General features: G+C 40.0%; 1 protein-coding gene across 2 annotated transcripts in view; it reads right to left on the minus strand.

Annotated features, from left to right (window-relative positions):
- Positions 1-26,097, minus strand: part of LRP5 (LDL receptor related protein 5) — a 129,682-nt gene that overhangs the window by 22,877 nt on the left and 80,708 nt on the right. For both annotated transcript variants that reach the window (XM_042884596.1, XM_042884597.1), the window contains exons 8-9: positions 2,128-2,344; positions 644-933 (exon numbers count right to left, since the gene is read on the minus strand). In XM_042884596.1, coding sequence (XP_042740530.1) covers positions 644-933; positions 2,128-2,344 — 507 coding nt within the window. The remainder of the gene's footprint in view (positions 1-643; positions 934-2,127; positions 2,345-26,097) is intronic.

Here is a 26,097-nt window from a genome sequence, read left to right on the forward strand (position 1 = left end):
TGCACTGTTTTCTACCATAACTTAATTCACTTCAAAAAGCAACACTGACAAAGAACGCAATGTTCACTTCAGCATTCACCTGGATATGAACCAAACACATGAGAAGGGAATTTCAAACTGCTAGAGAACACAAGGACTTAGGAGGAGATGGAGGCGAGCAGGGGGCAGTTAACATGACATGGAGGAAACCAGACAAGTTCCATGGCCTCTTCCGTGCCAAGCTGGAGCCTTGGGCTAACAGCAAGCAATACAAAGTTCACTTGCTAGAAGCGAATATTAAGTAGGGTTGTCTTCCAAATCAAAACTGGAAGGTGGTAGAAAGCTTGGGGGGCTGCCAAGCTTACTACGTGACATGAAAACAGCACTTCTACAATAAACATGTGGATGCAGCATATGTAGCATCCAAGACTCCAGCATTCAACATGAGCAGACACCACTTTGGATTTTTATTTGAAATGGGAACATGCCTGTCACCCAACTGTGCATTCAACAATGCAACTGTCTTCATCTCCAAGAGTCTCCTTGGATGCAATTCAATGACAACACTAGCAACTGCAGGATAGATCATGTAACAGAGACCTTTGTTAGATCAAAGAAACTGCTCTGTGGCTTTATATTCAGGGAATTCACATGTCAGTAATACCTTCAAACTAACATCAGTCCAATAGATTCTGTTATCAGAAACATCAAAATCCAGAGCAGATGCCTCCTTGACTCCAGTAAGAGGAATAGCAACATCATTATTATTGGTTTCAAGGGAAATCCTATGAATTGCTGCTCTGCTTGTGAAAACTAAGAAGGCTTCAGGAATGATGCAAGTCTTCATGTCACTCAACAGCTCAAGGCCAATGGGACAGGCACACCTGGTCTCCTGGGGTGTAAAGAAACACAGATGGCTGCAGCCTCCGTTGTTCTCTGCACATGGATTAGTCCCTTAAAAACAAAACAAAACAGATAATGGTATATTATGGAGATAGGGGGAAGAGGAGGGGTAAAGCTGAGTGAAAAATGTAACTTTTCAAAATAAGTTAATCCTATAGATCATTAATAGAGTAATTCAAAATTGTTTCTTTTCCTCTAGCCAGACATTAGAAGACTGGTTGCATCCCCTTCCTATATATGAAGAACTGCCATAAACATATTTTATAGCTTCCCCAAAGACTAGTTCCTTTACTGAATGCAAGTAATTATCCATATTCAGCCTGGCTATTTTTTGTCCAGTACTCCATCTTTATACCTCTTTGAAATCATCAGTTTTAAAAATGTGTCTGAGTTCAATGATACAAAATAATGAGGAAAGGACTGGATAACTGCAGCTCTTTCCCAGCTGTTCAATCACTACAATCTCTCATTTATTTTGTTCAAGTCAATGACCGTGACCAGGCAGTGCAGGAATAAGGAGGGAAAAGTAAGGATCCAAAGACAAATGAGTGTCTTTCTCCATCATTTGGAATCAGAGATTTAGCTACACATGTTATCACAACAAAATCTCCAAGATCAGACTCATACAAAAAAGTATGCCTTTTAAAGACATACAGTCTGACGTCAACTTACACCAAGTTACAATCTGAAGACTCAACAGTCCTTCAAGTAAAACGAAGAGTTCTACATGATTGTGAGAGGTTTCTACAGTTCAATCTACTTGCTAAGCACTCTGGGCAAGATTTAATTGCTGAGATGTTAAAAATTAGAGTGCTGTTTGCATTCAGGTACCCCTGTAATAGCCACTAACTCTACCTGTATCATTCCATGTAGTAAAACGTATTCTGCCAATGGAAAAACACTGGGACTTGATACAGGAAAGGGGCAACAGAAAATGGTGCAATCCTGTGAGCACCAGAACTCCTAGAGACCAGAGCCAGGAATAAAATTCTTTTCAGAAAGATTCAGAGTGTGGTGGAAGCTGCAGAGAACTTAGGTTGAATATCATGATAAAATTGGAAGCCCAAATTTCTTTTGCAACACTCTATTTTCCCAACTTTACAAAAACAAGTGCAGCTTTCTTTTAAAATGTTTCAAACACTAAAGACCACAGTTATTCTCATTACAAGTGATGAACAGCTGCTTAGTGAAAGCAAGAGCTTCTATAAACTACTTTAGACTCACACTGTGATTGACTACTCTTACCAAAAACTTTGGTAACACTTGTTGCTTTAAGGCCCATCAAGTCTGGCAGCTGATCAATAATGATGTCTCTGCTAGCCCTTATCTTGTGAACTCTTTCAATGCTTCGCCTCTGCCAGTCAGTCCAGTAGATGTAATCACCCAGCAGTGTGAACCCAAATATATGCGGAAGTTTATCTTCTAGGAGGGTTTTCCTCATCGTTCCATCAACATTTATGACCTGTGAGACACACGAAGAAACAGGAAAAAATAAGTTCTATTTGAAAATTTTCACTGCGGACAGCATCACGCTCTGTACCGTATTTAATTCAAAAGACTGTAATTTTCTTTTCTAACATGACTCAAGCTTCCATCTTTTGCTAGAAATGCTTCACAGGTGAACAACTGCTATGCTTTAATCTAGGCTATGCATTACCTGTGGTTGAGATAGAAATTTAAACAATTTTCTCTTTACTGTCATTCAATCATTATTTCTTTATTCAGAATCAAAATATTAAACTTGTACTTTGTAGATAATTAAGTTGTCTTCCCTGTACAATGCTCCTGCTTTTCTTTAAAGATCTGAAGACAAACGCAGTCATTTCAACTCTGTATTTCCATGACTTGTAAGCAGTTAAGTGTCTCAGCCATATTTATTTCGTATTAAAAACATCCACTATCCAAAGGCGATGTAATATTAAACCATTAGACATCTAACAAGCTAGCGGTCAGTCAGATCAACAGTTTTAGCACAATTTCATGTACAGTAAGTTGTAAGGCTCTGCCTGTGCCTGGTAGACAACAGGTGCACACAATTTATTTTTTGTATGTGATAAGTGATAATCACATCTTATTAAATTAGTATTTGACTTTTAACGTGCACACACACCTGTGTGGTAGGTATCCAAATAACAACAACAGACACCTTCAGATTGAAACTTGCTGTTCCTATTACAGTCGCACTTGCAATACTTTCTAAAATTGTGAAAGTAATGCACATCTCTTTGATTATATGTTTTTTGGGGGAACAACATTTCCACATCAAAGAAATACAAATAATACTTTGTCACTGATTCTACTAGATGAATTCTAGCTGGAAAAAAAAAAATCATAAATGGTAGCACGCATGGAACACCCTAATCTCCCAAACAACACCAGTGCAACAGCAGAGGTAAGCAGTCAGATGCTGCATGCTGCGTTTAACCATGCTGCACACAAAAGAAATCGATGCTGTAACAGTTCATTTTGCATTGCTATTGCACAGACGTCTTCAGGATTCCTTCCAGACAGAAAGCCTCCTGCTGGAGACACTTAATAATAACACTGACATTCTTTAAAACTAAGTTTCGGAGGAGTTTCGTGTCATCCAATCCATCACATGATGAAGCAGCAGAGACTTAAGATTAATGCCTTTTTATTTTATGAAGCTAAATAAAGTACATTTAAAAAAAAAAAAAAAAGGTTACGTCTGCGGTTAAAAGCCAAATGGTTCTGCAATTATCTCATTACATCATGTCCAGGCAAACCCCAAATGCTCACTTATTTAGAACAGTATCAATCCCACAGGCTGTACTGCAGTTCAAAAGTTCATCACGCATACTCAGGTGCCAGAGCCAAACTGGTGCATCGTCCTGTAAATAAGACAATTTCCTTTACAAAAACAACAGTGCATCAGTAGGACGATGATCAAACCAGCACATTTCTGACTACTTCTACAGATAATGGGCAGTACAAACATAGTTCAAGCACCAGCGCTGTTGACCAAATACACCAGGCTCTGATTGGATCCGAGGACACAGAAAAATACTTTTTTTCCTATTAATTAATATCTATGCACACCTGTGCATGTTGTCAACTACCACGCTCACTACTGAAAGTACCAAATGAAAGCCTGTTAGGTAATCTAGTCCTCCTGATCAAGCACAGAAGAAATGGAGATCAAAAAGGTAGAATCAGACAGCAAACAAATGTTTAATGGCTCACGCTTTGGCTAAGAAGGAGATGGAATAAGCATTTCCTCTCTGTCTGAACACTCCTGCTCTCCAACGTGTCAGCAGAATGCTTGTGGATCCCAGCAGGATTCCCCTGGATGCAAAGTGCAGCTCTGACCTGCAGGGGTGGTGTGATGGGCTGCAGACCCTGCCTGGTGATAGCCAATCCATGGCAGTGGGCACGAAGCACTAACTGAGTGCTAACTAGGCTGCCTGACAGCAGCAGACAGGTCAAGCAGTTCACCGAAGGTACAGGCACACTGCCTTCTAGATTTTGCTGTCACCCATCTTTCCAGAGATTCATCTCCATTCCAGAGCATTAACTTAAACCACGAGGATACAGGAAAAAACCCTATAAACAGTCCTCACAGTAAGGCCAGAAGCACAAGCTAGAACTGCACAGCTCATAAAATATCCTATTATCTCATCATTTATGGCGTGCAGGCTGCTGACTGCAGCCAAAGGGAAGCTGTTATGGAGCATTTTTCCCATTATTATGCACAGCTTCTCTTCAACACACCTTAAAGGCAGAGGAGAGTGGGTATTTTTTCTCTAAGAGTTTTCATCCTCTTTCAATAACTGATCAATGGATTTTTGACTTAGGTCAAAGGACAAATGCAGTGCTAAAATCTGCTCTGCTTTCCACACGAAATACTGAAAGGTCCCCTTGAACAGACACAGACCCTGATTAGTCCTCAGACTTCAATAACAAATCTCTTAACGAGGCATCACAAAGCTCAGCCAAAACCTGTGGTGGGCAAAACAAAATCAACATCAAATGCCTTAATGAAGTGAATTACACACAAAAGCACAGCGAGGTGATAAGGTGTGCTTTTTTTTTGTTTTTTATTAAATGCTGCTGCAGAGTATGCAAAGCAACTTAACATTTCCAAATATAACACTCAAAAGCTCTTGGCTCTTTGAAGAAGATTAAAGTAAACAATGCAATTAATTTCTACACATCAGTGTGATTCATGTAGTCAAGTTGTATTTCAAGCGCATCTGTGAAAGACAACAACTATTCAGCATATAAGTCTTTTGACAGAACAACAAAGGGAGCTCAGACACCTTGCTCCTATATTTAATTCATTAAGAAAAGACAAAATTTATTCAATTGCTACAAAGCTGAGACAAATGGAAACCAGCTCTCGGGATGAGCTAAATCTCTGAGCAGTAAGTGGACACAGAAGGTTGGCACTGATAAAACATTATGACTGCCACATTATTATGTTGGTAGTCTTGCAGGTCTACGGCTTTCTTCTCGGTGTGTGATTTTAGCCTGTGGGAAAGGCAAGGTCCTTGAATGGCTTCCGACAATTCTCTCCAGAAGACCCTAAGAAGGCATCTCAAGGGAATTATGCCCAGTCTTTCTGGCTAGAGAAAGAACCTGAAGGAAAAACCATGTGGGTGGCAGCCAACATGAGAGAAAAAGACAAAGAAAAAGGGAGAGAAATGGAAAACTCCAGAGGGTCAAAAAGCCTGCCTCCAAAAGAGAAGAGTAAAGCAGCTGTGAGCAGTCCGTACCATAGTCTATATTCAGCTGGGTTTAAGCCGTTCGTTAACATTTCCAACAGCTGAAGTAGAACCACCTTTCATCAATGCTACAGGATAAAAGAGGACTCCTCCTTTCTCATTCTGAAGAGGTTTAATGCCAGGCATGTGTTGGCAGATATGGCAAGCAGAGAAGAGAACAGAAGTAAAGCAGACAGTCCCAGAACCTACATATCAAAACAGGTCGGAGGACAGCTGGACAACAGATCCATCTGTCCATTTACACACAGATGGTTTGCAGATTTGCAGACTCCACAATTTGCAAATGCAGGTAGTGACACAGTACCATCCTTTACATACAGGTTCTTTCCTTTAAGAGGCTTTCCATCGTTTTTCACTACAGATCACATTTTAGCTTGCTGAGGAAGTAGCAGAAGATACTTCTCAGTGGCTACACGTGTGTCAGATTTTCACTCGTAACACAAAAGCCACTTTGAGATGCTCAATAAAGAGGATTACAAGTAGGATTATCAAGTCTCACGACTCTTTTGACAGCCTTCCCTCGCAAGCACCTTTATAAAGCTAAAGCACAGCAGTAATGGCCAACTGTCTTCAAAGAGCCACACTGGCACACAGAAGAACAAAAAGTAGTTGGAGCACAATAATAATAAAAGCCTATCTCAGGAGAGCTCTCAAAAGTGCCTCTGATCCTGAGATCCATTCATTAGTAAGGATTTAAAACTATAAGGCACAGACTATATTGACATATCATACAAAGATATGACTATCAACAGAGTCCTTCCATTCTGACTACTACTACTGACTACGTGTCATCTCATACAGAATGGTTTCACCCCATCCATTTGTTCTGTCTCATACAAATAAAATCTACGCTGTCAAATGAATGTAAAATATTAATTGGTGACCTGTTAAAAAACAAAACCAAAAATCCCCAAAACTACTTACAAAGAAGCCAAATACAACACAGTATAACTTTACATTACAAAAAATACAGCCTTACGTAATTTTTAGCAATCTCCCATTTTCACTGGGAATTATATAAACAAAATATATTCCTGTACCTGTGCTGAAAGTATCAGCATGTAAAGTGGCTGTTACTTTGCAGGGTAGACCTGTTCGTTCTTTTCATATTAAATTACCACCACACCTGATGATCATCAATGACTTGTCTCCTAGGACAATACTTTCCCAGTTCCACAGAGAGTATTGCATTTTCAGACAGACTTTACAAAACACAAGCACTCGTAATAAGCTCCTACAGACACTGATGAATAGATAAATTTCTTTTTGCTGGGAAGGTGGTGTTAGCGTGATTGTAATCTTGAATCTGTTTACATTTTATGAATCTAATCTAGGAGCAACTAATGTTCTCCATACGAAGCACTGTTACATCAGCCTGACATTACCAGAACTTAGTTCTGCTTACAGGATATCAAACAGTTAAAGGTGCAGCTGGTAAATCCTGCAACTGTTCTGTGCTAAGCAGGAACATTATATGGCATGCCTAGCTCCTTAAAAGGGGAAAAAGTTAAATGCAAACATACTCAAAACTAATTTATGGCAACTGGTGGCTAGAACCTAAAGCACAGATGTTTTACTGAATCGGTATTTCAATTTGGTTTTTAGGTGCAAGTCGCTTATTTAATACACTTCAGGGAAATCTTACCTTCTGCAAACAAACTTTTTAATATTGAAACACTGAACACCTCTGTAAGTAGTTTAAAGGGGCCTCCAGCAACTCTGTAGCTAACATCTGGTATAAAAACAATATCCCTCTCCAACTTTAGTTAACTCGTTTGGGAAAGGGGAAGAATATATAGGTTTTAAAATAAGAAATACACATCTTGCTTTTTATTTGCTTTTATCCTCGTCTCCCTTTCCTCCAAAGTGATTTGAATAGTCCTGTAATATTTTTACGTCCCCCTTAGTAAAACCAATCACCTTCTCAACTCTATAGATACTCAGAAGTCTGTGGAAATAGCACATCATATAAATATTTAGCATAGAATCACAGAATCAAAGGTTGGAAAAGACTATGAGATGACCCAGTCCTACCTACCTATCACCCTCACTAGATCACATCCATCAATGCATCCAACCGTTCCTTGAACACCACCGGGGTCAGTGACTCCACCACCTCCCCGGGCAGCCTGTTCCAGCACCTGACCATCTTCCAGAAAAGCAGTACTTCCTAACGTCCAGCCTGAATCTGCCCTGGAGCATCTTGAGTCCATTCCCTCATGTTCTATCAGTAGTTACATGAGAGAAGCGTGTAGCACTCCTGCTTTTGAAACTGGAACTGATGAAACATTTATAACCTACATATGCACAGCACGAAGGAAGGACTTCAAATAATAAGCTTGATATGAGAAGTAATTTGTGGCAAGCTATTGAATAAAAAAAAATTAAAAAAAAAAAAAAAAGAATGAGCAACTGGAGTATCCAACCAGAATTCTTGAAGAAGTCAAAGTAGATGTCAACCCTTCTACAGAAAAGACCTGTCTCCTTTCTCAGCGTTACCATGGTAATTTCTATTTCATTTCAAGTTAGGGTTAAGCTAAACATAGCTATTTCTCTCTTTCAAATAACCTATTTACAGACAATGAGAGATCCACAAGCAATTGGTTGAGAAATACTAGTCTAGTCAAAATGCCCTCTTGAGCTTTTCCCTTCTTCAGTCAACCTCAACCCCCAAGAAGAGGAGAGGGGTGGGCTGGTGACCAGCAACAGAGCATAGGGCTGTACCAATGAACGTAAATCCAAAGCTGTTTCTCTTGGCAGTAGCAGGCAGAGCTCATATCTAGACTGGATGGGGCACTTCTGGTTCACAATACTTGTAACACAGATAAATAAAGAGGCTAAAAGCAAATGAGAATTGCAGAAAAATGCAATTAGTGTTCAATATCAAAGACCAGAATTAATTTACACAAACCATAATTTTAAAAGAGCTCATCTAAAAAATTGAATTAATGGGCAGCAGCAAGTACAACAGCATTCAACCTGGCTGTCACTTTTATCTGCCAGTGTAACACAAAGGCATAACCCCAGCTGAGCACTTGCTTATGCGTGGCATAACACTGTTGGTTTTTGTTTGCCTCTTATTTTATTTTTTTTTAACACAGCAATAAGGCACACATTTTAAATTAAACAAAAATATTTGCAGTCATATTATTGGTCTACTTGCAAATTTCCTTGCAGAAAGCTTGCAAATTAATCAGAAACATATGTTTAAGATTTATTCAAACCTGCTGGAATTTCTAACAAGAAAAAAAAAAGCAGCTTTAGGAAATCACTGGTAAGTTGCCTACAAAAATTAAAAAATATATATCCATAGCTCTATGTGAAATACCTGAAATAACCATTTTATTGTCCAACAAAAAAATAGCGAGGAATCTAAAAATGATTACTTCTGAACAAGAACTTGAGGTACGAATACTTAAATTTGCAAACAAAACGTGCTCAATAAATTTAATCGTAAAGCTGATTTATACAGCACATAAGGCATGAAACAGGTTATCCTGGCTTTCACTGCTACCAGTGCAAAGCCATGTGATATGCTTCCTAGGAAAAAGTTCTTCAATCTCATCTTCCCTTTACTTGTGGCTCAGAATTAAGAGCTACGAAAGCCAGCACAGTTTGACAGGTACCCATAAGGAGGCCTAAGTCTTCTCCCAGACAAACACTTGTCTCTGCAAACTTCAGAAAATTTAAGCCAAAGTGAGATTTCAGGATGCTCATTTACCTCTCTCAGGCACACATAAGCTGAGGCTAGAATTTTAACCACACAATGGCACTGTAGTTTCGTGATCAGTTTAAACTGACACAGCCACTGGAAAAGATGGTCCAAAACTCACTCCTACACACCAGCCTTTGCAGATCGTTCTCATTTCATTCTGTGCCAGTATACACATTTCTGTGGCTGTTCTGTCAATCAGACCAAGGATTTAATTCAGAGAAAAACTAATTTATTTTCCTGTTCTTTCTCAGCTACAGCGCTGACTTAAACAAATCTCAATATTTTGCTACAAATCTCATTTGAAGGTTCTTGACTCAATTGTGACCTGAAGCAAAGTGCTCTTAAGATTTTTTTTCACCAATCTTTCTCAGAGAGCACTGAAGGCTCTAGATTCCAGGGAATGCATCAGCAACTCCTGCCTGTCCTGGGATGTATGATATCATGTGGCCTGTGTGAATAGAATCCAGCTGAAGAAACACCATAAACCTATAGGTAGAAAAGAGCGAACCACAAGCATGGAAACCTTTTCTTCCACATTCCAGTTCCAGCCCTGCAAAATTACTGGATATTCGCGACTGCCTAAATGATACTAAATAAATTATAGTACAGAACGATACATAATGATCACCCGTTTCTTTTTGAGAGAGATGGAAGATTTAGGTTGGGTATAAGGAAAAAGACTTTTACAAGGGCAGTGAGGCAGACGTTGCCCAGAGAGGTGGTGGGTGCCCCGTTCCTGGAGACATCCATGGTCACACTGGACGGGGCTCTGAGCTCCTATCTACTGTAGGTGTCCCTGTTCATCGCAGGGGAGTTGGACCAGATGGCCTTTAAAGATCCCTTCCAACTCCAAGGATTCTATGATTCTATATTCGCACTTTTTCTTCCTTACGCAGAACAATCATACAGAAATTGAATAATACTTTTTTTTTTTTTCTTTTTTTGAGGCTTTTTTCTGTAGTAACATCAATGACACAGTCACCACCATGTTACATTAATACAACATGGTAACGTGTTTTATGCACAACATACATCTGCAGTTTGGTGAACCCCTTCTGCCAAAATCATGATCCCTAAGCTGAAAGCCAGTTGTGTGGAAATACATTCAGCATTTGCACAAAAGATATACTGTTCTGTGAAGCTATTTTATTAACTGTTTCTTCAAAAAAGAAACAGAGATGAGCATTTCCCACCTCCACTCTTTGCACTCCACCTTATACTCTAAGTTCTTCTGCACTGTGGTCTCCAGCACACGTGGAATGGACAGCAAACCAACAATCCGCCAGCAGTGGTGGTGACTGTGAACCAACCACACCACTGCTATGAAACGAGAAGCTTTAAGCCCAGTTTTCGTGCAATTATGTTAATAAGCCACAAACACAACCAGAGCAGAAAAAAAAAAGCTACCCCGAATTCTCTTTTACTTTAGATTTAATTAGATTAAGAGAAAGAGCAAAGGAAAAAAAAACTGCTAAAGTGCAGGGCTTGGGGTTTTTTTTTTGTTGTTGTTTTTTTTTGTTTTGTTTTGTTTTTAACAGAACTTCCAAGTTTCTCCTTCTAAATTCAAAGTAAAAGCCAAAATCTTCATATTTCAGATAGATTTCCAGGCATTTTTAAAAATGCATGCATTGCTAACAATATACAAATTTCCATTTGGTTTCACCATCTGTAGGCTTTAACTATTCCATAGGTGTACACACACACACACAGCCAGAAGCTGCATCTAGAAAGACAGGGCTTGTAAGCATATTTTAAAGTAATAAATTTGTAATAGGTGACAGACTTACTCTTGAAATATTTCCTTTCATGGCACCACAGCTTGTCCTAGTTGACGAACCTGGTAGTAGTACCACCTGTGTGGCATTATCAAATATTTCTTCAGGCTTCCATTTTGATCTATATGATTCCATTCAATTCAAAAGCTTACTCTACATTGCATCAGAAAAACTTGAGGAATGGTTGATGCAGTGGGAAAATCTGCGTGCCATATGCCCGACTATCAAGACACCTCATACCAAAGATATTGCGAACTAAACCTAATTCTGCCACTCTGATGAAATTAACTACCATTTCTCGATAGACCGGTACCAAAGAGGAAAAAGAAGCTGTGTCTCAGTGTGTACTGTGGAGGCTCAGATGACTTTTGTAATTCTAGTTTGTGACACTGGGTATCAGATTCAGATTTTGATAGGTAAGAGACCAGCAGTTAACAAATACTTACAAGTAACAGATACTTTGCTGTTACCCTCTTAGTATTTGCGTAACATTAATTTTAGGAAACAATTTGCATTTTTTAAGTTTGCCTTTCCTAGTGCTTGTGACTAAAGAAAGCAGGAGATTTAGGTGCTCTGTAATCTTAATAATAAAAGAGAAAGCAAACAATTGTACTGGGGGGAGCAGGGTGGAGCATGCCTAACACAAGAACACGGTTTGACTGTCTTCCAATGCACTGTACCACAGGACTTATTCCCCAACCCAATCTACAGACTAACGGTCCAGCTTTCTCCAAAAACTTGTGGACAATTGCAGATGGGTCCCCCCCAAAAAGTCTGCCTTTATAAACGAACAAGCATACTATGATTTGCAAGTTACACTTTCCATGTTCTCTGTAAGCTTTATCCAGTGAACACCCAAACTCTTTTGTTTGACTGTTTAGTCAAGACGTAGTTTTTCTCAACATAACACAACTGATATTTTACACATTCCTTTAGCCAACTTTAAAACACTGAAAGCAGCTCATAAAAAGGCTAGACAGTCTATTTCAGCTACCTTCTGCCTTTTTATTTAAGAAGCCTGCTTCAAAAGCACATCAGCTATTCAAAATGAGACACTGTGCTGCATTCATACTCCATCTGCATAAATCATTGCCTCCAGCATCTCACTCCAGGGTCAAGTCCAGCTCCAGAGAATGCTGGCCGAGTTCCACCTCACAGGAAACTTACCTCCCATGGGGCTTTAGGTAGAAGACTCCCAGTGCCAACTGAAGTACATTAACTGACTGTGCAGCCCCTGCTTTACTAGAGATCTCTGCCCACCCCACATGGTAATAATGGCTCATTTAGCAAACTCAATAATTGACAATGTTTTTCTCAGCATAATCTCCACCAAGTTTGCAAGTCTGCAAGGAGACCTGGTTTCAGTTTTCATGGACGCAAATATTCAACTTCTTTTCTATAGTTAGATTTAAACTTTGGCTCAATGTTCAGGGCCCCAACACTTGTGAGGCATTCTATCCCTGTTCCAAAAAGGGCTCAGCATTCCTGCATTAGATCCAGCTATACTTTTGAGCTAATACCTCACACAGCACTTTTAGCTTTAAGCTTGCTGTACCGTTCAGTAGAAGGCATAGAAAGGAAGGATACAGGATTTTCAGGGATATGACTGGCCTCATTCTGGCCTTTAAAATACTAGGTCCTCAGGTGTGTGTCTTTTTCATTTATAATTATCTGAAGGGGTTTCATTTCAATATACCATTTCACCAGTAATAACGAACTGGTAAAATCCCTTGTAAAATACTCTAGAGAAGGTTGAAATACAATTCTTAAGGCACTCATTGTCTCTTGCAATAAAAAGCCTGAGGCTAGCTGCATCTTAATATAGCTCTACTTAGCACCATTTATAGAAAGAACACAAGTGTCAGTAATTAACCTGTGGTGCATGCTCCAAGTGATACACATCTACATCAGATTTCCTTCTTACAAAAGCATAAAGTCATCATACCTTACAGCCTTCCAGCAAGTACATTTAAATTGAGAACTGCAGGCCAAAGACCACCTAACAGACTTGTACTCTCACACAGACTGACACAACAGCACAAGAAACTTCCACTGTCATATCCAACTCATCTAAGTTTAGGAATGAGGAAGATGACTTGTATGTTCAGAAACTCAGAATAATTAGTCACATGTATGTGAGCCATACATTTCTGCAGTGTGTGCATTTGAAACAAGCTTGCCCCCATCACATGAAAACAATCTATAGACAGGCACAGGTATAAGACAGGCCTCAGGAAGAGCTCAAGATGGGATAGCTTCACCTTTGAGGGAAGCCAGCAGGTATGTACTTCTTGTGGCTCTGGTTGGTTTTGGATTTTTTGTCAGTTCAGCAAGCAGTCCCCAGTCAGAACTACAGGATCTGACTTGCTCACCTTGACTTCTGAGAGCCATGATATCCTTTTTTTTTTTTTCTCCAATCAACACCAATCACTTCCAATATGAGCAGGATCCACATCACCACTTCAACCAGAATAAAAGGAGGAGCTGGATGGAGAAAGAACATGTTGTGTTGCAGCAGATTTCAGGGGAGAGAAGCAAAGCAGAATCAGTGTGTCAGATTCAAAGATGTCTAACAACAATAAACTTACCAGTCTGCCTGTGGCAGAGAAGGGGAAGATGCAGATACAGGTTGCCGTATGCCAAGCAGCTGCCATTCTGCCTAGTTTGGAGAGCAGCAGACCTAGTGGACCTGCCTTTCAGAAGAAGCCATCTCTGACTTATAAGGATGAATATCGGTTGTACTCATTCTGTAATACTGAAAGGCTCTTATTCCCACAAGACAGAGAATTGAGCATTCAGTAGGCAAGGATGTAAGTTTAATGTAGCTGGGACAAGGGATAACAATTCTTTAAGAGTTCTTCCACAAATTGGTAGGATTTTTTTTTTTTTTTTAAACACATAACTCCCTCCTGTGCTTCATGGGATGTCTGATATATGGCTGCAGATTATCAATATCCCCTCAGATCTTTTAGCAGATTACAGAAAAGATCGTCTCTGTAGCTGCCTGCTAAGTGGTGACTGGGGACAGCTTCAGGCCTTGGTCTTCACTCATCAAAGAGCTCCTGATTTCCTAGTATGCAAATGCCAGAATGACATTTGTTTGTTGAGGCGGAGTAGGAAGAAATAGAGGACAGGTGGGGAAGCATGTAAGTTAAGTCCAAATTCTCAATATTTAAGAGATGCACTGGAAAGCTGAGAGAGTCAACAAGGAACAAGAACGACTCTTCATTTTGTTTCGAGAGAGGAAAACACATCTAGGTAAAATCAGATTTTAACATCCAGTTTAAAGAATAGGACCAACTTCTTCAAGAAAAGGATTAAACAAATGATCTTGTCAGTGCAGAAAAGAATACGAAAGGGGAAAGAGCAAAACAGACTGGTTGGAACACAGCCAATATTAAATATTTACTAAAGTGCCCTCTAAACAAGAACTAAATCATTAATCGCACCTGTACTTTCTCCACATCCCATCCCTTCTTCGAATGCTTGGCTGGGAAGAGTTGTTCCTTTCCTTTCTTTCTTTTTAACCTGGCTTCCTGCAAGACTGAGCGAGTCTCTTCATTTCAGCGCCTCTCTCCCTCCCTCTCCCCTTTTGTTTCGTCTGTTTAGCTTTAGGACTTGGTGGGTGGCTGCTTGTTGGTTTGGTTTTTTATTGTGTATTTTTTTTTAATTGTTGTTATTGTTGGGTTTTTTTGGGGGGTAGGGGGGCTGTAACTTCTATTTGGCATTGTGCTTCAGTCTTCAGCTCTCGAGACAAACTGATTGGGTGGGAATCTTGGCTTAAATTCTAAAATAAATGTTTCAAGTATTCTTGGTTTCAGAGAAATTTTAAAAATGTAACATGAATCCCTGAAAGGCTTAAAAGAAAAGGGCAAAAAGGCAAGTTATAAAAAGTCAATTTAAGTCTCCATTTTTTAGGTAAATCTTCTTTAGGCAGAAGAGCTGTTTCATGCATGAGCTGTACTGCCTGGGGCAATGGGACAAACCCATCGTCTGGGTTTAGTAATGCTGGAACAGCCACACACTGTGTTTTCAGGCTGTGACTGGCATTAGCAAGATCCAGACTTCATCTAGAAGTAAAAAAAAAAATCTTAACTTTGTCCCTGCCAGGAACTTTCTCATGAAAGCCTGCCTTGAGTAAAGGCTGATTAAGAGTTTCAGGACCTGGAGACACATGTGTGCTTAAACACTGATAGATACGTACATATGTGTATGTCTGTGTGTTTTTAATATGTCTTCAGAAATCCTGTTTCCTGTTGGAAAATTCAAAGACATGAAAAACCCACCCATAGACAAATCAGTTACATATTCTTTACTTCTCAAGCCAAATTTTCCCGGAGATATATAATGAGATTTTACATACTTTGTGCCTCACTGACTAATTAGATCAATGCAGGCTACTCCCCCCGTCCCTCCCTTTTCGTTGTAGGGACTTTCATTGCCTGTAGCTACACAAGCGTGGTTGCTTTTGCCAAATATTTGGAGATACTGCTAATGGCTTCATTTGAACTTCACATTGCTGCATTTAAGAACGGAGGATGGAGGCTGCATGTATTTTAATCCATACTGTGATTGCTTTGAAGTTGTTTGTAATGAGGAGTATGTTTGTATTTATATATCAGAGCTGTTATAGGAACTCGTGATTCCCAAAGGATTATATTTCCACTATCAAACAAACACAGTGTATACTTAGGAGGGGGAATACATGTAGAGGTCAATTTTCCACTCCAGCTACAGTGCTCAGCCTCTTTCACAGTTCTTTCCAGCCACAGATTCAAGCACTCTGCACAAAAAGCTATCACTTATCTGTCTTGCAAGCAGGGAAACTGAGTCAGGAATCTACCACAGATTGCAGCAGTCAGACAAAGGGCTGATGCAGCCAGCAAAGCTGCAGGATGCCCTGTTGTTTCCACACTGACTCTGCCAACACACATTCTGAAACAAAAAAAAAAAACAAACCCAAAAGCACAGGAAGCATCAGAAATAAGAATCCATAGTTTTCGCATCCCTAGCAGGTACATGAGGACACAGAGAACAAAGCTGAGGGGAAGATTTGGCTGAAGATGGTGATTCTGTGATTCCTTTTAGAAACAAGAAATTCATACTACATATTGGGCTACAGCTTGATACATCCTCACTAGATAAAAACTTGGAAAAAACCTCCAAGATCATTCAGTCCAACCATCCACCTATAACCAATATTTCCCACCACCTCTTTGGAGGCAAATACAAGTAACATTCAGCTCTCTGTCACTCCTCCAACTTCCAAGTGCTGCAAAGCTTTGTGCACAGCTGTCAGGAAGAGACAAACTCTAAGTCCACAAGCTACACTGCCTTTTTCTCCCTTTAGAAGCTGAAAGTCCTCCTACAGATTATTACAGACTCTTGAAAGCAGGCATTTATGTCAGAATCAAGAACCCAACTTATCCATATGAATCAAGAAAATGATATCTCATTGCTAACCTCTCCAAGGTCTTAGTACCCAAGATGGAGATGGCAGTTTAACAAATAAAATGAAATTGAATTTCTAGAGCAACTCACTTCCATGTAAATTAAAGCCCAATACCGGATTCTTAAATGTATGAAAGCCCACAAAGTAAAATCTGCCCAGCCAAACTGAGTTTCATCTCCCAGTTGTCCTTTTGAGAGTGCTGCAGCAGCTTTTATCATTTTAATTTCAAGAATTCCTGTTAGCCTCATTGAAACACTTACTTTAAATATGAGGATCCTTAAAAATTACAGTATCTAACCACTTGCAATATAAGAACAACTTTTTAGAGCACTTCGTGGGCTTTTCAGGGTAGTGAAAAGGAAGCTCTGGAGAGCTTCCACGAAGGACAAAAGTTCTGCTTACCCTACATCACATCCCTGTCTCCCTTCTTATTTATTCAGTTCTATGTTGACCAACTTGGTTATTTACTACAATTACAGTATTCTGGTGGGAAGAAGTTAGCTGGGTGAAAGCGGAGGGAAAGGGAACACGAGCAACCTTGTTACAACACTCCTGATCTGGTAGGAAAGGACCTTCCACTGTACAGCATCTTTCAGCACCTTCTGATGAGTCTCAGCAAAACCTCAGGAGGCTTGTAGTTAATACCTGGAGAACATGGATGCTCTTGTCTGCCACAACTGCACTATTTGTTTCATGTGTGAGAGTATGAGAAAATGGGAATTTTTCTCTGACCCAGCAAGGGGTAGATATTACAAGCACTCTTCAGCCACCATAAAGCTGTTGCAATTGCTCTGTTATTCGGGGAACACAAACGCCATCTGATTAAATCCTGCTGCTGCTGGACTACATCATCCTCACTGCCTTCTGAGGAGCAGTCTTACTCAAGCACTGTCTGACGCTGGATACTTCAAGGATTGGTCTGTGAGGCACAGTAAGCTCCAGATGCTCAGACTCAGGATAGAAGTTCCTAAACCTCTCCCTTGTTTTTATTAAACAAGGCTGAAAAAGTAGAGAGTGTACTCTAAACAGAGAAACAGACCAAAGTAATTGATTTTCTTCTCTTAGTTACTGAGTTGACATAAAAGAACAGCATTTCTAACAATGGTTCCCTGTGTGTACTGGAAACATACACATTTTCTGAGCCCGAGGACATGGAAGGAGGCAGCCACTGCAACTACAAAAATATTAGTTTCCTGTTTAAATTTGGGAGTGTAGCTGGACTTGATGGTTTATCATCTGACGGATTTCTGGGTAGAGGGAAGGTTTGTTTGTGTTAGGGATAAGGCTGTTTTCTGATTTGGGTCACGCTGTTTACATTTGTCAGTTTTATGCTGCTTCTGAGTGGGGGAGAAAAGAAAAAAAAAAACAAAAAAAAATCAAATAATTTACTCAAACACTGCCTGCGGTGAATTTGTCCTCTACACCCAAGGCCAATTACTGTTAAAACAAAAAAAAAAAAAAAGAAAAGAAATGGTTGCTTCCACATGAAAAATATTTCAAGAATTCTGGAAACGCCTGGACCGTGCAGCTGTTGGCCAACTACTACTCTCAAATCACTGTCAGATACTGAAAGGAAGTTACTCTCAAAAAGTGGAAGCCAATTTGATCAGAACTAGGAGACTTCCCAGGACATTCTGCTGCCTGTATCTTAATGGCACCATGAGTTCCAACCGCATATCCATGAAAGAGACTCGTACCCACCCCTTGGCTGTGAACAGCTGGCACTGCCCACTCCCTCGGTTATCTAAGGAACTACTGAAAGCAACTGTTATATGGAGAAAAAATACCTGCAGAAACCTGAGGTGACAACCTTCAGCCCTTTATCTGGAAAGACACAAGGGGGAGAAATTGAGAAGCAGCATGCCTTTGGCTTGTCTAACATGCACACCTCCTAAGCAGCAGGAATCTGAGAATTTATTTCTGATCTGAGAAATCAGTTTCACTTCTCTCTTTGCTGGGGCCTGTAATGGACAAGCTCAAGACCATTCACTTTCAGACACTGAGATTGAAGACGACAGTGGTTCTCAAGCCGATTCATCAATAGAGTAGTTGTCCTAAGTTCCAGGCTCAAAGTCATCAGAATCAAAGTTATCAGCGTTACCAGAACCAACTGCTTGTGCCTAACCTCCTAACCTAAACATGTCACATGTTAATACTGTGCATAAATCTACATCTATATATACGGGTGCAAAAAACAGTTCATTCCAATTATGCCTTTCCTGCAAATTTTTGCCATATTATGGCAAAAATGAAAAATATAGCACTTTCATACCAACATCCACTACTGCTTACTTTGGAGAAAAATTATCTCACCCCATTCCACTTCAGAGCCTGGAAAGTTCTGACATATTTAAGAACTTAGTCTGTCACTCCAAAAACAAATGGTTTATGTCTTACTGTCAGTCTCTAGCAGTAAATTACTTCTGATCTCAGCCCATCTTTTTCCCCTTTCCAATCCTCATTGGCAATATTTCCTCTTTCGAGAATCATTTGCTAAGTGTTTCTAATTTCTTCCAAAAGATCAAAGCAAGTTGGGAGAATCACAAACAAAAAAACCTTAACTTTGAATGTACAAAGCTATTCTGTGCTATCAGGAACCTTACTAAAACTGGAAGTTCAAATTTTCAAAACCTAGGAAACAGACAATGACAACAAAGTAATGCAAATTTTACTCAGTTTTTATAGCTGGTAAGTAGCAGCTAGCACGGATTTAACAGAATTGTAGGGTAAGGTAATGATGTTCCCTACCTACAGAGCTCTCCACTTTTGTAGAGGCAGGGGCAAGGAGGATTTGCCTTCCTCTAGAAGCAAAGTACTTGTGTATCACTGCCTCTCAGTATGCTCTTAGCAAATCAACGTAAAATGCAGCACATTCCTAGGAAGTAATACTCAAACCTTAAGATGGGACTATTACATTTCTTTTGGGCCAGAACACCATTAGATTTGAACAGAAAAGACTATTAAGTTCCATAATTACTACTCTGGGAAGAACTTCAGATGATCCTGGCCCTTACTGTATTGGTTCCTTGTACTGGTTTAGCACTAGCAAGAACCTTGCTTAAGCTGGCATTTTTGTGCAGACAAATCCAAGATTTTCTCTTTGTAATGCTCGTGACAAATATTTAATTCACACTTTAACAGAGACATGCATTTCTGTGCTCTCAGCCCAGGTTCTGCTTCTCACTGCAACGTACAGGCAGCAGCAGCTCTATATTCAAACAGGCTGTAGTTTCTCTTTCAAGGAGTTTGAAATAATTTAAACATACACAATCTATCGATACTCTGGAAGAGGACTTCTCCGACAATAGACCTGGATAGTTTATTATTTCCACTATGAGTCCAAGTTAGCAAATTCAGTGCTTGGGGAGGCCCTCATAATACGGTATGTAGAATATCCGGAGCTGCCATGAGATGACACCACCAGGGAAAGCAGACAACTCCTTGTGAAAAAGCAGCATAAATATTTTGCCTTTCAAGGCATGGAGAAGAAAAGAAAACAAAACACCCAAAGTCAACAACCATTAAACCACCACCTCATTAAACATTTCACAGCCTTTAGTATCAAACCAGCAACGAAAACAAGGTTCTTTTAAGTTGATACACATTCCTCCACACTGCGCTCCTTTCTAGTTGCACTGAAGATGACTAATGAGCATGTGACCGGGCCAAGCAATGACCCTAATACTGCCACAAAGACTGATGGATCCCACTGCTGTCCTAAGCAAGAGTATGAGATTCGTACATGAGACTGGACAGCAAACTGTCAACCACCTAGAAAATATTCCTTTCTATCCCCAGATCGAGTTACCCTTAGTTATCCTTATGACTCTGCACAGGCAAGTAAGGCACACCAAGTACAAATTAAAAAAGGATTTTCTGCACCAATTCAGACCACTGATCTTATTCAGTGCTGTGCCTCCAGATGCAGCCAAGCTGAACGTATCTTCTCAGTTATACCTTAGAGAAAAATCCTCTGACTCCTACAGGCACGCAGCTCTGAGCTACGAGATCTGATGATAACACTACTTTGTGGGGTTTGAATGAAGAAGAGAGTAAAGCAAAGCAAAGAAGAATTCATTCTTTGAATGAAGAAGAGAGTAAAGCAACAAATAGACAGAAGTACACGGTAAAAATATTATTCAAGCAAAAACACCATTTTAATTTATCTCACATCACTGGAAAAGACAGTTCTATAGTTAGTACCGCTCTGAGCCCCTAACAGTTGAGACTCAAACTGCAAGTCTGTTGGTTGCATATGACAGCAAAGAATTCAGACAAGAATCAAACATCTGCTGCTTCTACGTTAGAAAAAGCTTACATGGAAAGAGCAGAAGGGAACTCAGGGAGGTGAACTAGAAGACTATCTGCATACTATTTGTAAAACCTACAGCACGATTTGTAAAACCTTCACTGTTGCCATCTGAGTAAGGGCAGGGAAGCCTCAAACCAAAACAGATCTTTCATTGTAGACATTTATGATGCATTAAAACTGGAATGTAAGCTCTGCTACACAGATTGAACCATATACATACATCTCAGTGAGAGGACCAGATGGTATAAGCCCACAGTGGTTAAATCACACAGTTTACTCCAGCAAAAGTCATGCCTGGAAAGAGTAGTTATTCTAAACGATTGATATGAATTCAGTCGTTCAGATTAATAGTAAGAAGCTAGGACTATAAACAACAATATGACTGTTTTCTAAAGCTGAGGGCTCTCCCACAATTTGCCTTCCAGGTGAGAGCAATGGGGTTTTCAGATATCCTGAGTAACTCTTAATAATCCATGACAGAAAGAAGATACCTTATCTCACACACAACTACCTAGGATCTAATTATGCCCTTCTTAGCAAATTTGCTCTCCACATCAGTTTGGAAAACACACTTGATATTTTAACAAGGAATAAAATCAGACCTACAGCTAAAAGGAAGGGGCACTCTGTTCTTGCCAACCATTTAACAAATCATAATGTTTTGCTTTTCAAGACAATATACATACACAATTGCAAATATATTTTATACATATGCTCAGTGTTTTTAAGAAAAGCAAGCAATTCAATATTTCAAATAATCAAAGCAGTGGGCAATATAATTAAAAATAAGGCTATATTTATATGTGTGTACATATATTTTAGCTGGAAGGCAATCACAGGTCAAACAAGGAAGGAACTCAAGGACAGTTAAAATGAATAACTGGCAGAATATAACAAAGCAATTGCTTGTCTTTCCAAACCAAGACCTCTGCTGAAGAATACTATAAAGGTAAAACACTCCATGAAGCAAAGTCACTCCAAAGAGGCAGATAAAATTGCAGTAAAAGTACATTGTATGAGGAGCTAAGATTGGAATAGCGGCAGGAAAATTTTACGAGAATGAATGGACAGTAGGTGACATCTACACTGTGGCCTTAAACATTGGGCAAAAGTCACCAGAGATGACGCAAGATGGAATGCGACAGAAAGAACCCACCATGCTCACACAATGGCTCACAACAGCTTTTGAGAGGAAGGGAAGAGGCAAGAGAAATACCTATACCAGCTGCAAATGCAAGAGGATGGCTGGGACCCATCTTGGATGAAGGAAGTCACCACAACAGAAGGTGACGGGGAAAACAGATGGTACACAGAAGCAAGCCAGCACAAAGACAAAATGTAAAATGACAAGGGTCATCAAGATGTCCCAGTAGTCAGGATTAAGAGAAGGAAATGTCTAACTTGAATACATACGTCCACAACATTTATTATTCATGTGTCCAGCTATGAAAAAATCCAATTATAGTGACACTGATTGTAGGTTTTAAGCTAAGGAAATTATAATTTAGTAAACTGTAAGAAAATAAATTATATATTTCAGATTATTTGCTTTCTCTAGCCTGCTTGGAGACTTTCCTAGGCTTATTGAGGAGTACACTTCTTTTTCTGCTTGTTTTTCCTTTCTAGTAGAAAGTGTCATCGTTATACAAACAACCCTCTTCTTCTTGTTTGTCCACTGTTACTGTCAATCTTTATATTAACACCAATGAAAAAACACACAGTACAAATCACAGAATCACAGAATTGCAGGGGTTGGAAGGGACCTCAAGAAATCATCGAGTCCAACCCCCCTGCTAAAGCAGGACCCCTACAGCAGGTCAGGTAGCTAGGCATCATGCACAGACCAAGCTTTAAGAATGGAAGGTGAGTATTCATCTTTAAACTCTTCTGTTAAACAAAAAAGAAATTTAGCAGTCATGGAATATATGAACGCCTTCATTAAGACTTTTAGAACTCTGAACCAGGAAAAAAATATTCTGCAAAGAAGGCTACCCTTACTAGATTTTAGAAGGCAGACAAATATGTGAAACAAAAGGTCTGAGGAGAAAATTAGAAGCAGCTTTCAAAATAACACTGCACAAAACACCAGTGTGTTAGGAGGGGAAAAGGGAGGGGGAGGGGGGGAAGGGAGGGGAAAAAAAGTGGAAAAAAAGAAAAAAAAGAAGCCAAGCCAACAGTTTGAGTGCTAGGATATTTAACACTGCCAACTCAAACCCATCAAACATTTTCCTCCTGTCCACTCTGCTGCTCCCCTTAACGCTACAGTACTTCTGAAGAGAGGAGCAAGAAGAAAAATGATTGCACTCAATTTGCATAAGTGCACAACACGGGAGATTTATGAGCATTTATAACAGCCAAATCAGCCAAACAAATTGTCTGAAGAAATGCAACAGTACGCTATTGGGGTTCTTATGTCGGTAACATCAGAAGTCCGTGGGGAGAATCAAATCTTTTATTATAAAAATCAATCACAATTCCCATTCTGTTCCTCAAACCCTAAAAAAAAAAACCTGAGTGCCACTAATTTAGCCTTCTTCCCCAAGAATGAATCCCAGATAAAAAGGAGCCGACAGCTGGAGTGGAGCCAAAGGAAAGCTTTCAGGAGCAAAAACGCAGAGAACAATGTTAGTTCTGCATTTGGAATTTTACATGAAACTCTGCACAGAGAAGACAGGCATATCTGGCTACACGGCTCAGAATATACATTTATTATGGAGAACGCTGCCTTTAAAAGGAGAAATAAATTAGAGATTAACGCCTTTTATGCGAGCTGCGAGAAGAAGAATTCCTGGAGCAATTCAATTCAGCACAAGGAACAAGGTTTCTTTCAAAAGTCACCCTTTACTGGGAAGGGCGCTTCTTTGCAGGGAGCCTGAACTGAGGAATACACAGCTCCTAGCTTTCTATTTATAGTCATTCAGGCAGTGAATAGTCTCATTCCAAATGCCACAAGGCATACTCACAACCTTTTATTCCAGAGACCTGATTTGTGTTTCATTTCAAAAGTCCAGCGCTATGAAAAAAGAGGGGGAGGGAGGAGAGCAACAGCAACGCAACAGAAACACTTTCTCAACTTTTCCTTTATGAAGCTGCAGCTAGAGTGTGGAAAAGAGTTTTTCAGAAACTTCCCTACGGGAAGGAGAAATGTGCGAGCTTTGGAAACGCACGCATTTTCTCTCATTAACGCAGAATACCAACGCCCTGCAATTTAGGCGAGTCTGGGGGAAGGAGGAAAAGGAGTGAGGGGTGAGAGCATTTCAATTACTTGGCTTTGAAGGACCCTTCTGAATGAGAAAGAGACAGAAAACACTTGTCAAATGCAAGTTCAAGTGAAAGCCACTTCTGCCAATGAAGTGTGCAGATGGCCGTGGGGGTTCCACTGAACCCTAACTGGGCTTCTATTATGTCTTTATTGCTCACAAAAAGGCAAGGGTCACCTTCAGTTTAGAATAAGTTAGCTTCCTTTCCCACAGAATGACTCCGGTCAATCAAGCCAGCAAAGGAAGTCTTCCTTTGAGTGACTGCTATCCCATCAGTACACAGAAGAATTTTTAGAAAGGCTAAATAGACACAAAAACCTTTGGTTTCATCTACACTGCAGACATTTATAAGAAAAATTTCCCACCGCTGCAAGCAACCTCGGCAGTCCTAGGGTAGGTTGGTGGTGGCCGTCACGTACATACATCAGATTTCTCTCTTGTTAGGGCCAGAAGAAGCAAGTCTAAAAATCAATGCTCACAACTTGGTAAGACGTGACACAAAAAGCAAGTTCCACGTTTCTGTTCTTAGTATGCATTCTTTAGAAACGTGAAAATCCACATAGCATCAGGGCTCCTTTTCCTAACAGCAGCCAGGTTCGTGCATTTCACAACCCAACGCTCCAGGACTTCTGAGGCAGGCATGTGGTGCCTTCTGCCATCCAGCAGCTGCACTGTGGGCTCGTTGGTGTAATGCAATGGAAGAAGAGCAGCTTTAGTGGCTAACTTCACTTACAGAAAAAATCACATTGAATAGAAAAGAGTCTAACAGAGATGAAGGGAGACGTGAGGACAAGAAGCTGTGGAGAAATTTACCAGCAGAAGGAGCAGCCTTCTATCATTGAAATTAAGGTAAAGCAGAGCAATCCCTATTGCGAGGCAATATCAGCAGAGCTTTTCAACATCATCTTCTGCAGTGCTATCATCAAAACCGAACCCTTCTAAAGAAAAAAAACAAAAACACCAACCCAAAGCCAACAACCCAAACTGCTGCACGCACACAAAACACTGAGGTTGAAATAGAATAATGTTAAAATTTGTGTTCGTGGCACTAAACTGCATTCTTTTTTTGAAAAGCTCACACCTTAATGTCAATAAACAGCAGAAAGGGTGCGGCGTCCTCCCAGCCGTTTCAAAGGATTAAATCTGGAAAAGAGAGTTCCAGACACTGAAAGGTCAAGCATCTTTGGTACTTTCCTTCCATAATAGCAGCAGAAAAATAATAGCTGGGGAAAGACTTCACACTAGTGAAAAGTCAGTTCCCAAGCCATGGTGACAAATAAACCTGATCATCTGGTGGGGTGCACTGTGCATACTGACACAATTATCCTTAAGACAGAAGCAAATGGCTCCTGACCCTGGGATAAAGCAATATTTGTGGGGGTCACAACTCCTGGGCAACAGCTCCTTATCATCCTCCCAGGTCAGAGGTGAGCTGTACGGCAATGCTCTGAATTATTCTTGGAAAAGGGAGAGAAGAGACACTACTTATTCTGAGCCAGCAAATGCACTGGGTTCTCATTCCTACTCATTCCTAATTCCATGCTTCATAGGTAGAGAAGCCTTCATACAGCTAAATGCAAAATCCATCTTTTAAATACAGAAAGCAATCCCAGCAAGGGAAGCAAAGCAGAATTTGCTCCCTAGTAAAGGGTGATTTGACAGCAGATAGCCCAAAATAATTCTTCAACAAGAAAAGAGAGCCTGAAGTATGGAAAACTCAAATAGTTCTTCAACATCGTAGTTAAATACATCCTCAGGATTTCCTCTTGATAAATATAGCAAAAGCTGCACATACAGAATTAATTCCTAAGCAGTCTGCAAAGACCAAATTTAGATGCTGTCTGTCTCTTTACAGAAGTAGTACAAAGCAATACAACCCCTGGAAAATGGGCAAGATTTAGAGATTTTTATGATTGTTCAGCAATAGATTAAACAGTTGTAGAAGGAAATAATACC

The sequence above is a fragment of the Lagopus leucura genome, unplaced genomic scaffold (assembly GCF_019238085.1).
Source record: "Lagopus leucura isolate 7727_CA_CO unplaced genomic scaffold, USGS_WTPT01 Super-Scaffold_100044, whole genome shotgun sequence".
Classification (NCBI taxonomy): domain Eukaryota; kingdom Metazoa; phylum Chordata; class Aves; order Galliformes; family Phasianidae; genus Lagopus; species Lagopus leucura.